The sequence below is a fragment of the Eubalaena glacialis genome, chromosome 13 (genome assembly GCF_028564815.1).
Source record: "Eubalaena glacialis isolate mEubGla1 chromosome 13, mEubGla1.1.hap2.+ XY, whole genome shotgun sequence".
Taxonomy (NCBI): Eukaryota; Metazoa; Chordata; class Mammalia; order Artiodactyla; family Balaenidae; genus Eubalaena; species Eubalaena glacialis.
This window is the reverse complement of record NC_083728.1, coordinates 68783242-68799233: the sequence shown is the minus strand read 5'-3', so window position 1 is coordinate 68799233 and position 15992 is coordinate 68783242. Positions and strand designations below refer to the sequence as shown.

Sequence of the window (15992 nt, the reverse complement as noted above, 5' to 3'; positions counted from 1 at the left end):
GATCAGAGAGAGGTGGGTGAGGTCTTCTAGAGGAGTCTGAACTTTAAAATGGACAGAAAAGCACTGGAACACTTCAGCCAGAGGTCAGCAAACTCTGACCAGTGGGCCAAATCTGGTCCCTGTCTGTTCTTTTATTGTTTTATTGGGACACAGCCACTCCCATTTGTTTCCACATTTGCTTTTGTGCTACGAAGGCAAAGCTGAGTAGTTAGGACACAGAATGCAGGCCCCACCAAGCCTATAGTATTTATTATCTGCTCTTTACAGAATGGTTTGCTGACTCCTGGCTTAAACAATAGAAAAATATGTCTTGTATTTTAATGATAGTATGAATATTGAAGATAATGATATAAACAGAATATATAAGCATTAGGAGAGAAATAGTTGTAAAAGTAACAATAGGTAACATTTTTGTATACCTGGCATTTTTCTAAATGTTTTATATATTCACTCATTTAATCCTCATAACAATCGTAGAAGTGCTTTTATTATACCCATTTTATAGATGAGGAAACTGAGGCATGGGAGTAGTTAAATGACTTGCACGTGGTCACATAGGGCAGAGCAGAGACTTGAACTCAGGCAGTCTGGCCCTGGAGCCCATTGTGTTATTCTGCTGATTGATGCTGCAGGGGAAAGAGGCACTGCTTTTGCCTGGGGAGCTGGAGGCAGTACTCAAAATAGAGGCAGTGCTTAACTGGGCTTTGTAGGATGTATAGGAGTTGGACAGCACAAATCCAGAGGACTTTGCTGGCTGCAGGGGTGGGAGTCACATGAGGACCAGGGACTGAACAGCTCTGAGATTCAGAGGCAATTTGGCTTTGCTACCAATGGCAGACCACGGCTGAAATGGACTCAGAAATGGTGTTCAACCCTAGGAGCTTGGACCAGCTACCTGACTTGTAAAATCATGCAAAATGAGAATGCTGAGCCCCTTGTTCAAAGGGAACCCTTTTGCACTGTTGGTGGGAATGTAAATTGATACAGCCACTATGGAGAACAGCATGGAGGTTCCTTAAAAAACTAAAAATAAAACTACCATATGACCCAGCAGTCCCACTACTGGGCATATACCCTGAGAAAACCATAATTCAAAAGGACACATGCACCCCAATGTTCATTGCAGCACTATTTACAATAGCCAGGACATGGAAACAACCTAAATGTCCAACGATAGATGAATGGATAAAGAAGACGTGTTACATATATACAGTGGAATATTACTCAGCCATAAAAAGGAATGAAATTGGGTCATTTGTAGAGATGTGGATGGACCTAGAGTCTGTCATACAGAGTGAAGTAAGCCAGAAAGAGAAAAACAAATATCGTATATTAATGCATATATGTGGAATCTAGAAAAATGGTACAGATGAACCTATTTGTAGGGCAGGAATAGAGACACAGATGTAGAGAACGGACATGTGGACACAGAGGGGGAAGGGGAGGGTGGGAAAAATTGGGAGATTAGGTTTGACATAGATACACTACCATGTGTAAAATAGATAGCTAGTGGGAACCTGCCGTATAGCACAGGGAGCTCAGCTCGGTGCTCTGTGATGACCTAGATGGGGGGGTGGGGGAGAGGGAGGTCTAAGAGGGAGGGCATATAGGTATACTTATAGCTGATTCACTTCATTGTACAGCAGAAACTAACACAATATTGTAAAGCAGTTTTAGTCCAATAAAAAAAAATTAATTAAAAAAATTATTTAGAAATTCAAGATCGCAACATCAGAGCATTAAATCAAGCACAGGGCCCTCCTCAGTATGGTCCCCATGGGACTGCACAGGTCACACACCCATGAATCCAGCCTGGCTGGGGGCTGAGGGGTTAAGCTGCCATTGGGTAGCTCCTTCCAGCCACTGAGGCTGGACTGATTAAAAGGACTTGGCAGTGGGGTAATTACAAGGCCAGGAGGCCATATATGGTCATGAGTCCAGGTTCTCCTCCAGGATGAGGGAGCTGGGCACCAAGTCCCCTAAGAAACAAGACCAAGGTTTAGGGAGCTCAGACCAGGAAGACATCTTCATCCCCAGAGTCCAGGGGTCAGAAAAGCAAAGGTATTAATGTTTCTGAAGCAGCCCTGAGCACATCAATCTCCAGATGCCCATGAGCCTGGAGCTTGGGTTGTTTTCTTTGGCACAACCTCCTAGGATAATTTATTTTTATCAGTAAAACTTGGAAACTGTTGAGCCAAGCAGCCACGTGGGGAGAAGCAGATTCCCAGAGTCTGTGTCTCACTTCCCCGCCCTTGCGAGGTAGAAGACCAGGGCCACAGTCAAGGTCATGCCAGTGTCTTTGTTGTGAAAGGGAGGAGGTGGGAGAGGCTGAAGGCAGAGATGGAGAATGAGGAAATCATGGTGGGAAAGAGGAGGGGGCATTAGTGATCTGGGGTTGCTATGTGCACAGCTGTCCTGATTCTTGCCTTGGATCTGAATGGGCTCAGGATCAGCTACATAGGTAGTTTTCCTCACTCAGGTTTTCTCTCCTTCCTCTTGCTCTGATCAGAACCTGGCCCCTTTGGTTTGGAGTGATGTCTATCAAGGGTTCTGACATTAGCCTAATTGAAATAATTCATACTAAGGTGTGAATGACTGAGTGGCTTGGTTCATTGGTTCCTGGTCACATTTTCAAAGAGCCTATTAAGGCAAGTGAAGGCTCCCAGAATATATGGAAGAACTCCTTGATGGAGTGGGGTAAGGGCTTCGCTCTGTCTTTCCTGCATTCTATCTCCTTGTCACACTTTTAAAAATAAAAGTGTAGTGGGCACAGGGAGATCAACTTGGTACTTTGTGACCACCTAGAGGGGTGGGATAGGGAGGGTGGGAGGGAGACGCAAGAGGGAGGGGATATGGGGATATATGTATACATATAGCAGAATCACTTTGTTATACAGCAGCAACTAACACAACAATGTAAAGCAATTATACTCCAATAAAGATGTTAAAAAAAAAAAGATCAATTTCCAACTTTTCATGCCAATTTATTGATAAATTAGAATGAATACATGGCAGTCATTCACGAGTAAACTGATTTGAAAAGAAGATCTAAATGGATTATTATTAGTCTTTAAAACTAAGAACTTTAACTCAGTAACTTAATTTCCAAGGATAAGCTACACGGATAGTTTGTTCCTATAACAGCTTAGCGTCCACCATCTTTCACTTAAATACATCAAGACTATTTTCAAGGTTTGATGACAACCTCTAGTCATATAAACTATATGCCACAAGAGTTTGTCTATTTCAAACCACTTTCCTTTTTGCTCTCTTGCAGAGCTAGACATTCCGAATAATCAATGCTGACCAAACCTTCATACAGATAGCTGCAATATAGCATTTCATTCCAAACACCTGTTAGAACATAATTAAAATATCCTTTAAAAATCAATCTTTTCTGAAACTATGCCACTCAAAAATTGGTGTTTATGAAGCAATGCTTGTATGATTTCAATTGCTTCAAACTGTGCCCTCATGCTGGCAGTGAGGTTTTTTGCCTTTTGTTGCCAATAATAAATTATAGCCCTGAAGTTATAAAATATCTAACTTCCTCCACAACTAATGTGATATATTTGTAAGACTTGTGTTAAATAATGTTTGAAAATAATTTCATGTGTAAAAAAAAAGTGTAGTGGGCAGAACATGGGCTCTGGCATCAAGCAGACCTGCGTTCAAATCTCACTCCTCTATTCCCTATCTGTGTGATAGCAGGAGCAGTTATGACCTAGAACACTACTTCAACCTCTCTGAGCCCAATAACATAGAGCAGGTCTTCAAGAAATATCAATTCCTATTCCCCATTCCCTTCCTCTGACCTTAGAAAGCAAGTTCCTAGAGGGTTAGGCCTGTGTCATGGAATGACTTGGTGAAATGTCATAGAAAGAGTCCTGATTGCATTGGAACCAGAGACTTGATTTCAATGCTGTGTGTGCTCTTGCCTCGCTGTGTGATCTAGGGCAAGTTGCTTACCCACTCTGGCCCAAAGTTCCTCTTCTGTAATAACATGAAAGTGATATGTCCTACCTTCAGGATTGGGGGAGGGGAGGTAAAGGAGATAATACATGTGAAACAATTAGCATAAGGCCTCCACTCCCCTTGAAAAGTCAATTCTCTCCTTAAAATTAAAGAAAAAAAATTTTTTTAGACTCAATTGTCCTCCTCAAGAAAATGAAGATAATGCCTCCATGGCTCCCATTTCACAAAGTGCCTCTGAGGCCATGTGAAATAATGTGACCATTGGGAATAAAGGCCATTAGGAAAGGGGAGAGGACAGTGTTAATATCATAGTGAGACGTGGAGAGATGTTTCAACCTTCCTGGAGATCAGACACTTGATTTCCAGATGGTGACCCATGGGGTTGTGTCTGACAATTCAGGGCACATGTTTCTTTCTCTCCCTCCCGCCTTCCCTCCTCCCTTCCTTCCTTCCTCCCTTCCTTCCTTCCTTCCTTCCTTCTTTCCTCCCTCCCTCCCTCCTTCCTTCCCTCCTTCCTTCCTTCCTTCCTTCTCTCTCTCCCTTTCTCTCTCTTTCTTTCTTCTTTCTTTCTTTCTTTCTCTCTTTCTTTCTTCCTCCCTCCCTCCCTCCCTCCCTTCCTTCCTACCTTCCTTCCTCTTTCTCTCTTTCTTCCGTTTAGCCATGAGCAAAGTTATTAATGGGCCCTTGGCAGAGCAAGTTAATTTCTTTATTTCCTAATTAGGAAAAAGGGCAAGCACTGCACTAGCGCTGGTGGCACTGGTTCAGCGTGGAGGACCTTGAACCGACCTCAGGGTAGACAAATTCAGACTTAAAAAAAAATTAGTACATTTCAGAATATTCAGTGAGCTCAGCAAATGAGAGTCTAGGCAAAGGAAGGAAAAACAAAAAACAAAAGAAAATCAGAGGAGAGGACAAGAAGGGAGGAAAGATTTGGTTGAAGTCATCTTTCCCTTTCACTGAGAATAGTGGGAGTCAGAGGCAGTGTCTGGAATCCTTGGATGAAACAATTCCACCACCATGATCTCCAGTGGCCAAGAGAGGTAGCTGGTTCAAGAAGGCCATTTTGGTAAAATAATCCACTGCTCATATTCTAGGAGTACTCTTTTGATAAGGCAAACAACGCCCTGCTGATCTAAACTTATCAGTCATTTATACTTTAGCATGAATTACTTCAACCAGGTTTATCCTTTGATACTTGACTGAGATCATTAGCTAGCCACCTGACCATTAGAGTGGGGTTCTCCAGAGGATGAAGAGGCTTATGTCTGTCCAGTGGCTGATGGGATAACCAGTTCTTCTTCTCCTTCATCCCCTTCTTCTTCTTCTTCCCCTCTTCTTCTCCTTCTCCCTCTCCCCGCTCCCCCTCCCTCTTCTTCTCCTTCTCCTTCTCCTTTTTTGTAAGGGGAGCTTCTAAAACTTTTACCTTATATCCTGGTACTCTGAGAGGTACTTATGTCCTTCCTGGAAGGCAGTCTCTTGCCTGATCATTCCATCTCTAACAAGGCTAATAATGTCTTTCTTTTTTCTTTTTAAAATTTATTTATTTATTTATTTTTGGCTGCATTGGGTCTCTGTTGCTGTGTGCAGGCCTCCTCTGGTTGCAGGAGTGGGGGCTACTCTTCGTTGTGGAGCACAGGCTTCTCATTGCAGTGGCTTCTCTTTGTTGCACAGCACGGGTTCTAGGTGTGTGGGCTTCAGTAGTTGTGGCTCGTGGGCTCTAGAGCACAGGCTCAGTAGTTGTGGTGCACGGGCTTAGTTGCTCCGTGGCATGTGGGATCTTCCCGGACCAGGGCTCGAACCTGTGTCCCCTGCATTGGCAGGCAGATTCTTAACCACTGCACCACCAGGGAAGTCCCTAATAATGTCTTTAAAATAGATAATTTGCAGTAAAACTATTCTGTATGATACTGTAATAGTGGATACATTTCATTATACAGCTGTCAAAACCCATAGAATGTACAACACCAAGAGTGAACCCTGATGTAAACTACGGACTTTGGGTGACAATGATGCATCAACGTGGGTTCATCTATCGTTACAAGTGTACCACTCTGTTGGGGGATGTTGATGGTTGAGGAGGCTGTGTGTCAAGGGGCAGGGGCAGGGACGTATAGGAACTTTGTACCTCTGCTCAATTTTGCTGTGAACTGAAAACTGCTCTAGAAAACGAAGTATTTATTTTTAAAAGTAGACAGTTCCAAATAAACCTAAGTTTGGACCTTGGTAGGAAAACTCAGTTTTCTCTTTTACTCTTTTCATCTACATCCTTTCCCGCATCCTCTCGGGAGGAGTGGATTGAGATATGGAGCAGGGTTTGAAACCCAGCCCAGCTCTCTGCCAGTGGTGGGCAAGTCTCCTCCCCTCTGGGAGCCTCAGTTTCCCCATCTGGCAAATGGCACGGAGCTGTGGAAAAGTACCCACAGAACACCTGCGTGGGGCTGTCTCCAGTGGGTCATTGTTCCCGTGTCTTTCAGAGGCGAGTCTGGAGCCGGGAAAACTGAAAACACCAAGAAAGTCATCCAGTACCTGGCCGTGGTGGCCTCCTCCCACAAGGGCAAGAAGGACACAAGTATCACGGTGAGTGGTAGTTCCTGCCCTGTGGCCACGACTTAGTACATGGGCCTCCGGGCTCGTGGGCTGACCGAGGGAGAGACAGCACCGTTGAGAAGGCCAGGACTCGGCGTTGTAAGGACTCAGGGCTGTGTTTCACTGCCCCTCCCCAGACAGCTCACCAGAGGGATGTTTTTCCTCCTAGGTGGGCCCGTTTGGGTCTAGGTGATTTCTCGCTTTAGCCAGGATCATCTCCCGAGGGGTCCTTTCCTGTGAAATGAGAGGAGGAGTCTTGATTGACATCAAAGCTTCTCAACCGTGGCACCAAAGTCATTTTGGACTGAGTAATTGTGGGGCTGTCTTACGCCTTGGAGGATTTTTAGCAGCATCCCTGGCCTCTCCCCACTGGAGGCTGGTAGCAACCCCTGCCCTCAGTTACGCAACCAAGAATGTCTCTAGACATTGCTAGGTGCCCTCTGGGGGGCACGGTCACCCCTGATCGAGAACTACTGCTGAACTGAATCTCTGTAAATTCCCTAGTGTTGAGGGACACCCGTCATTCCTCCATGTGTCCCTCAGATGGGAACCCCAGGGGATGGGAACATTGGTGTCACTCAGCATACGGGCTTTGGTCCAGTGCCCTTGACTGAGCATCTACTGTATGCCAGGCGCTGCCAGGATGGGGTCCAGCGATGAGGCTAAGAGGCACTGTTATTCTAGCTACTGAGCTTTTGGACTCGTGGGAAAGAGAGATAGTCATCAAATAATCATGCAGATCAACCCATGATGATGCAGTTTGATTAAGGGCTTAGAAGGAAAAGAAGAGCAAGTTTCTAGAATCATCCCTTCTTGGGTCCATCCCTCTCTTCCTCCTCCGTCTTAGCCCTGCCTCGTCTGTCCCAGAGGAGGCGACAAGCAATGGGGCTGCTTGAAGGACCTGCCAGTGCCTCTGTGTGAAGGTTTGGGGTGGGGGCAGGGGAATGGCAGAGCGGAGGCCTGAAGAAGGCTTGGGGTGTCACTGGTTCCTGCCACTCTGGATCTTGCTTCTGGGGCTCGGAGGCAACACTGGAGCAGCCACAGAGACCAGTTTGTCTGGAGGCCCTCGGAGATCTCGGGTGGGCACTGGTTGTAGCCTGGGGAACCTTCCTCCCTCAAACAGACGCAGGAAACCCACACTGTCTCTGGCACCGTGTATAGGAACAAATAGCGCCAAAGTTCACATGGCAGTTAAACACTGCTTCCCACCGCCTTTCCTTTTCCTAGAATAGTGATGATAAGTAATAGTAATACTTAATAATAGTGACTGATCTTTATCAAGCACCTGCTATGTACCAGATACTTTTTTCTCTGTGTGTGAGAACACATCTCAGACAGCGTCTCATGAGACACAGTTTTAAAGAGTGCACCTCGGCCCCAGCAATTAAAAAACGTTTGAAATGTCTGAATCTCTAAGAAATTAGAAAAGAAAGCAGCAGAACAGAAAGGAAATTGAATCCAAGAAAAGTTGCTGCTTTCCTAGTTGGAGAATCTTGGAGAATCCAGGCTGTCTGAGCGGGGGGATTGAAATCGTATATTCTCCAGACCCTGATGTACGTGTGATGGAAATAACACTGACATTTGTTTTATACTGTATTGTTCAACCACAGCAAGGCCCATCTTTTGCCTACGTGAGTAACTGGGAGTGTTTTCCTGGTGTGTACGGGAGGCACGGAGTGTGTTTAGATGTGCATGCTCCTGTCGCACCCACTGAGCCCCGTAGCTGATGGTAGAATGGGCAAGATCCCCGAGTTTCACAACCCAAACCTACAAACGCACTGAAACACCGTCCTGCGGGTGTCCGATGTCAGTGTGGGGTGTGGGGCGCGTTGCCACCCGCAGGACCCATTGGAATTCCCAGGGTTGACCTCCAGCCGGGAATGGATTTCCCCAGTTCAGAATGGATCCCATTACCCTTCCCACCAATGTGTCCACCACCGGTAACCCTGACTGGAAGGCCCTGGAGACGTCTGTCCCGTCTGGTTGAGCCTTTTAGGACCTTCTGGCCCTAAAGCTTCCCTGGCTTGATTGACAGTCAGTTAATGGCACTGCTGTGGCATGCCTCTCTCCCCACTCCCTGCCATCATCCCTAAATATCTCCCCTGAGCCCTGTCCCCTGTGCACTGGTGTGTCCCTGTGCATGTGTGTGCAGTGCGTGTCTGTCTTTGAATGCCGGTTGCTTGACCCAAGGCTCCAGAAACGGGAGTCTTGGTGTTCACGATGCACTAGCTTTGGTGGCACGGTAAGGCCCCAGCTATTGCGACGCACAACCGGGCCCTGCTCAAACCACTGCAAGTGTAAACTCATCTCTAACTCAGAGCTTGGGGGGCTGGCATATGGGTCCCAGCCTGGAAGAGACCCTCAGATCAAGAGATCCTAGCGTGTGCTAGGATCACACTCAATCCATCTTAGTTAGACCTGGGCGGCAGTGTCATGGATGAATCAGAAGGAGAATCAGGCTTCTTATATGGGACCTGCTCCTGTGTGACTTTGGCCAAGTCACTTAACTTCTCTGAGCCACTGTCTCATCATCCATAAAATGAGTGGTTTGGACCAGATCTCCATGTTCAAAGCTCTCCTGAGAAGGATCTTTTGGCCCCAGCAGCTGGAACTCCCATTCTAGGAAGGGACCTTTTTTTCTGGGGATATTGGGACCCTAAGTTTGTGTTGACAGAAGTGACCCCATTGGTCTTCTTCCTACTAGTCAAGCAAAGCCCTTTGCTCTCATTGTAAATTTCCACAAGTCCCAATTATGGGGATTCCACTGTGGCTGGGATTTTCACAGAGATGACACTTTCATCTTCTTTGGGAGCTGTGAAGGAGGAGGGCATGTGAATAAATAGACACGTAAATTAGTGGCTTCCTGTTCTGTTCCTTTAGGGACAGCCACCCATGATGCCCTCCTGGTGCATAGAGGAGCAGGGAGAAAGCTGTGCACTCCCTTTTCCCTTCCTGAACCTTTCCCAGCTTCTTTTTAGCCCAGCCCAACTGCCCTGAAAAAGAGGACAGGGGAACCAGCAGAGAAAACAGGAGAAAACCCTCAGGACCCATACTTCCCAGGGTCGGCCTGGAGGAGGAGCTGGGTGGGAGAGCCGCTGAGCCAGTCCACAGCCGCCGTGTCGTGGGGATAGGCAGAGAGCAGCTCGATGCTTCCTGGCATGATTTACCTTGTTGGCCCTTTCCTGCAACAATTAATCACGTGACCGCGTTTGTGCACAGGAGCCCCCTCAGTGGGGGCCGATGGGCTGTGTACAGTCTCAGCTGCATTTAACCTGATGAATGGAGCTCAAGCAACCTGCTTTGAAGCTTTGTTCTGCAGTCGGTTTGAAGTATTTCCGGTGGGTTTTGCGCATTCCTTACTTGTCTTCCATAGGAGACTTCAGAAAACTGGTCCTGAGAAAGGAAAAATTGCAACTTTAAAAAATTGCACTAAAACCATCAGGAGAAGGGTTGTAGTGATTTAGCTTGAAGAAAGCTGCTTGTCAAACATAAGCAGCAGCAGGACTGCCGTGTACAGCAGGGCAGGTTGTGCACTGCACAACTCCATGGATTCACTATGATGTAAATGACATCCTGGTGTTGTACAGTGTGGCAGTTCTCAGTGGCAATGATGTCACATAGATGAGCAGGCCCTATCTAGGAAAAAGTGGCCTTCCTAGGTGATGTCCTTACAGATGTCCCGGCTATAAGAGAGCTCAGACATTTGTTTCTCTTCTGAAATCCTTGAGTAAATCTGGACATTAGCATTGGGGGTCTCAGATGGGTAGGTGATAGGATAGGAGACAACCCGTGGGTTAAGGGCAGAGTTTTGTGACAACATCTGTCCAGGGCAGAGCTGTCAGTGTCTGCGTCACTTTCTCCAATAACTAGATATGAATGAATTTTAGGGTGAGCTGGAAAAGCAGCTTCTACAAGCAAACCCCATCCTGGAGGCTTTTGGCAACGCCAAAACTGTCAAGAACGACAACTCCTCACGATTTGTAAGTAGCAAAGCCACATGGGTTTTCTGGAAAAGGCTCGGGTCCCCTGGTGTCACCTCCTGCCTGAGAATGCAGAGTATGTGTGTGCAGGGGACGTCTGAGGCTGAAGGGATGGAGGTGTGCATTGCAACAGCATTTTGCTCTGCATCTCCAGTTCTGTCTTGACCTTACAACCCTGCAAGTGCTCCAGCCACTCACTCCCTCATTCATTCACTCACTATTCATTCAACAAATATTCATTCAGCATCTGCTATATACTAGGCTCCCTGTTAGAATTTGACGTTCATATTCATTCAGTAAATATTTACTGAGCACCTAGTAAGTGCTAGACACTTATACCCAATACTCATTTATTTATTCAGCAAAACATGCATTGAGTACCTACTATGTACCAAGCACATGCAAGTTTCAATAAACATTTATTATGCACCCACTGTATACAATCATTCTGGCAGGCATTTTTACACACACCATTCTCTCTCTCTCTCTTTGCTTGGCTCATTTTCATTAAGCGCCTACTGTATAGCAGACCCTGAACTAGACAGCAAACAATTCAGACGTGGTTCCAGCCTTCACAAAGCTTGTGGCCTAGTTGGGGAGCCAACAGTCAATGAGGCAGGACTTCCCACACAGGCTTTCCCAGGTTCCAAGGGCCACCCCCCGCCTTTCTCACCTGAGCCTAATGGGGGCAGGAGAACCCTGAACACAGGTGGTTGATGACACTTAGACAAAAATTATCTTGTTGTACAAAAGAAGTGGGGGCCTCCACTCCATAGGAGAGTCAGAAAGATACTTCTTTTTTTTAAGAGGAATGATGCTTTTTAAAAAAATTATTTTATTTATTTATTTTTGGCTGTGTTGGGTCTTTGTTGCTGTGCGTGGGCTTTCTCTAGTTGATGCGAGCAGGGGCTACTCTTTGTTGCGGTGCGCGGGCTTCTCATTGCGGTGGCTTTTCTTGTTGTGGAACGTGGGCTCTAGGCGCACAGGCTTCAGTAGTTGTGGCATGAGGGCTCAGTATTTATGGCTTGCAGGTTCTAGAGCACAGGCTCAGTAGTTGTGGCACATGGGCCTCGTTTTGCTCTGCAGCATGTGGCATCTTCCCGGACCAGGGCTCCAACCCGTGTCCCCTGCATTGGCAGGCAGATTCTTAACCACTGCGCCACCTGGGAAGCCCAGAAAGATACTTTGATGAGGAAATTTGGAGGAAAGACTGCATCTAAATTCCACTAGTGAGGAGGCCCCTTCTGATGTGTGGGTGCCCCTCTGAACTGTCAGTCACCAGATGGGACCCTGTGAAAAACTCTTTGTGGAAACCTCTGCCCCGCCCATGTAGAGCTGCTCTGTGGGTATCTCTGTGTCCTGCATATTCACACGCATGGGCCCCAGCCTTGTCAACCCCAAGACCCACTTCTTATTACAAGTAATTATGCAGTGTTCCCTTTCCTTCCCTGAAAAATTAGAGTCATAGATAACATCACCTACTACACACATCAGATTAAAAAAAAAAAAATAGCACAATGCCCTTGCTATAATATGAAGGAGAAATAAAACAATTCATAATTAAAATGTGCATTTCAGCATATCAGTTCTCGGGCCAGACCACATATGAAGACACAATGAACTAGTCAGACACTTGCATTTATATCCAGAATCACTGTGACCTTGACAGCTACAAATGCAGGCTGAGACAAGGGGAGGTTTGTCTGGGGACTGAAGCCATGGGATGGGATTTTCCAGAATGATGACATACTCTTTGGAAAGCTCTGAACCAAAGAACAATTTGCTCTCGAGTTACATGGATATGACATTCCTACATGAGAACAACATTAACATTTTTTGTGTGTTTTTATCTAAAACACCATTAGGGTCTAGGCTCAGCTAATTATAAACAGGTTTTTCACCTCTGTGAGTGTCAGGTGGGACATTTGAAAGTCATAGGGTAGGTGGCTAACGCTTGGTGTCTGGGACTCTCTTGGTCATTGCAGGATGCCCAGCATCCTTGGCCCCTGTCCACTAAGAGCAGTAGCTGCCACCGTCATGTAACAATTCCAGTCCCTCCCCCAGATTTCCAGAATCCCTGTGGGGTTTGTGTTGGCTGCACCAAGAAGCACTGCATTTGTGCGTCGCAACCCAGTGCAGAGTTTCTAGGATGTCAGTAAATGAGAGCAAATTCAAAGTGAATCCCTGAAATGTCCCCACTCACTGGTGCCCCAGGCCTTCTCGGGAGGAAGGCAAGATGGCTCCAGGACCAGCAGGTTCCTCTGTTACAGTTGCAATGACGTTCATGGTCCTGAATCATCCTACTGTCTGTCTCACTTCCTGATGGAGAAAGAGTGAGGGTTTTGTCGAGGCCCAAGCAAGCCTAGGGGATGGTGCCTCCCACCATGTAATCACAGGTGGGTGAGGGCGGTAAGGATACGATCCTTTGTCAGCTGTTAAGAAAGCAGGAAAAGGGCCGGTGCTGCCAGATGCGGGACCTGGCTGTCCTTGGTTTTGTGGTTCGGCTGAGGCAGAAGGCAGGTGGATTGGCATCTTTTCCAAGTGGAGAGATCTGATGGGCCCCGGGGCTGGGGGCATGGCCCAGCCCTGCCTACAGAGCCTCCTATGCAGGGTCTGCTCAGATAGCGTGGCTCCCTGGCATCACTGTTCATGCTCACCTGCCCCAAAGAAGCGGTTTAATTCGCAGCTGGATGAACTTGGGCTTGATTGATCATGGAGGCCCAGCGTGTTTCTGGGCAGGGGGACAGCGGGGGAGGCCTCCAGCCACTGGGTGTGGCAAAACGTGCCTTCTACTCATGGCTCTACCTCTTAGGAGCACTACCACACTGGGCAGGTCCCACTAGCTCTCTTGGCCTCAGTCTCCCCACCTTTAAAATGGGGAGAGCTATGATGGGCTGAGGGTCATTGCAAGAGCAAGTGAAATTGATTTGAGAAAGTGTTTTCTAAGTTCCTCTGTCGCCATAAGGCCCTCGATCTTCCCAGCTCAGGAGATGCTGACCTGTGAGATTCTTGAGTGTTTGCAAGAACCTCTCTCTGGTTTTTCTCTTTTTCCCTTGAATGTTCCCTGACTTCTCTCTCCCCACGTGCCTGCAGCATGAGGGTGAGGGGCTGAGGCTGGGGAATCCACCATGAACTGTGTTTTCCTGTTGGCAGGGCAAATTTATCCGCATCAACTTTGACGTCACGGGTTACATCGTGGGAGCCAACATTGAGACATGTATCCTTTACTGAGCCTGGGCCACCTGGGACTCCCACCCTTGGTCCCACCAACCTCCTGCCCAGAGCCTGAGGGGGGCACAAGAGCCACCTCTCTCTCCCCAGGCGCTTGGGTGCCATCCAGAACAAATCTCCCCTGGGGTTGTTTTCCCTTAACAGCAAGCCTTGTAGTGTGGTGGTCCGCAGGTTTGGGGACCTCAAGCAGCCTGTGTTTGATTCTGAGTGGACCTCTTCCTAGCTGAACGACCTTGGGCTAGTTACTCAACCTCTCTGTGCCTCGTCAGTGAAATGGGGATGATAATAATACCTGCCTCATAGAGGTGTCGTGAGAATCAAGTGAATTAATTCATGTAAAGCTCTTAGAACCATGACAGAATAAGCGCTGGTTGAGCATCGGCTATCGTGAGAACTTTGCTTCATCCTTTTCGAGCCAGGGTCCAAGGCTAAACCCGGACCCCTTGTCCTTCCTAGGAACAGGGCAGCTCCAGCCCACAGATAGGACATCAATGGAAACAGAACTTTCCCAGAGGAACAGCCTGCTTCTGGCAAAGTAAGCAGGAAGCTGTTTCTGTAAATCTAAGGAATCAGAATTCCGCCAGCCCACCAGTGCCCACTCGTGCTCCTTAGCATCCCAGAGGGGGCTCAGGGCATGGCTGGGGTCAACTGACCAGGCCCCATCCCCACCTCCCAGAGCTGGGCAGGGATTAAATGAGATACAGCAAAAGACACCCATATTCTCCTACCGGGGGGATAAGGAGACCATAAATAGCCTCGTGTGGGCTCAGAACAGGTAAGGCCACCAGCTGAGTTCTGGTTTTCAGAAGTTTCTGGATTTGGGAATTGCAGATGGGAGTTTGTGACCCTGTATAATAAGAGGCGTTGGGAGGAGAAATTAGTCTACATGACCTGACATGACAGAGTTGCGGGGGGGACACAGTCTAATCCAATGGATTTGGGGGCACAGAGAAGAAGTGATCATTCATTCTTCATTGGTTAGGGTTTTGCAGATTTTGTTATAGTCAAGTAGAGCCTGGTTCTTACATGGGGAAATCCACCTGGTACAAGAGCCCAACCACCCATGTGCCTCCCCACCATCCCCTCCCCCCATGGCAGAACAGCTCTCCTTAGATTGATTAGTGGGTCATGTTTACAGTCTCCTGAGGCTAGGCAGCTAGTCAGCTGGGTCAAGGTCACTTAGCCAGCCAGAACTGGTACCCAGCTCTTGAAGCCCAGCCCCTTGTCTGGGGTGGTTTTGGCCACCGCAGACACTTGGCATTGTCACTTCCTAGCTCTGTGCTCCTGGGAAATGAGCCTTCCCCGAGCTTCCCTGGGCCTCAGTTTCCCTATATTGAAAATGCAAATAATATTCGCACTTAGCTTCTAGGATAGTTTGTGAGGTTTAAATGAGAAAATGTACGTCAAACATTTAGCACAGGGATTAACAAATCATAGAGGGTGTAATTATTTTTACTCTGTAATATCTAAAGACAGCTTACTCTACAGAAGAGGAGTTGGTGATGGCTGCTGGGGAAACATCTCATTTCATGCCCCTCCCATAAGTCTTTCATCCTGGAGTCCTTTGACTCCTGTCTTTTTATGCTTTTTTCCCCACTCTGTTCCCCTCACTTCTCCCCGGCACTGGGGCCTGCCAGCAGCACCCAGTGGTCTCATTTTGGATCTGTGAGCCAGAACTGGAAGGTCAACTCATGTGGACCAGGCGTGAATGGCTTGACTCTGCCCCAGCAATCAGACTCTTCAGAACACTCCAGGGAACCTCTCCCGGGTCCTGGAGATTTCCCCTCCAGCAGCTGGTGTGACAAGGATTGGGGAGGAAGGTCATGTTCCCACAAGAGGTACACGTGGTATCCCTGGGATTCTTAACTCCTCCCAAACCAGATCTGCTAGAAAAGTCACGGGCGATTCGCCAAGCCAGAGACGAGAGGACGTTCCACATCTTTTACTATCTGATTGCTGGAGCCAAGGAGAAGATGAGAAGTAAGTGATGAGCAAGGATGTGTGTTGGGAGATCTCAGCCCTCCCTTTCATCATGATCCAGGGTTAATCGATTGGCTGTTAACACAGAGTCTGAGATCCTGCCAGGGGAAGAGCTACACATCTCTGGGCAGCATCTCCTTTATGTGAGTGAGTGTGGCTTCTGTTCAGTCATTCTCATTTACTGAGCACCTACTATGTGACATAGTAGATGTCCATTTCAGTTAGGCATTAAATAATTAA

The 15992-nt window shown here is 47.4% G+C and overlaps 1 protein-coding gene across 5 annotated transcripts in view; it reads left to right on the top strand.

The window, feature by feature from the left end:
• The window catches only part of MYH11 (myosin heavy chain 11), a 126399-nt gene that overhangs the window by 57234 nt on the left and 53173 nt on the right, over positions 1 to 15992 (top strand). For 3 of the 5 annotated variants that reach the window (XM_061208072.1, XM_061208074.1, XM_061208075.1), the window contains exons 5-9: positions 6450 to 6552; positions 8172 to 8192; positions 10449 to 10541; positions 13695 to 13758; positions 15654 to 15752. In XM_061208072.1, the coding sequence (XP_061064055.1) occupies positions 6450 to 6552; positions 8172 to 8192; positions 10449 to 10541; positions 13695 to 13758; positions 15654 to 15752 (380 nt within the window). The remainder of the gene's footprint in view (positions 1 to 6449; positions 6553 to 8171; positions 8193 to 10448; positions 10542 to 13694; positions 13759 to 15653; positions 15753 to 15992) is intronic. The other 2 variants (XM_061208073.1, XM_061208076.1) reach the window with 1 other exon arrangement.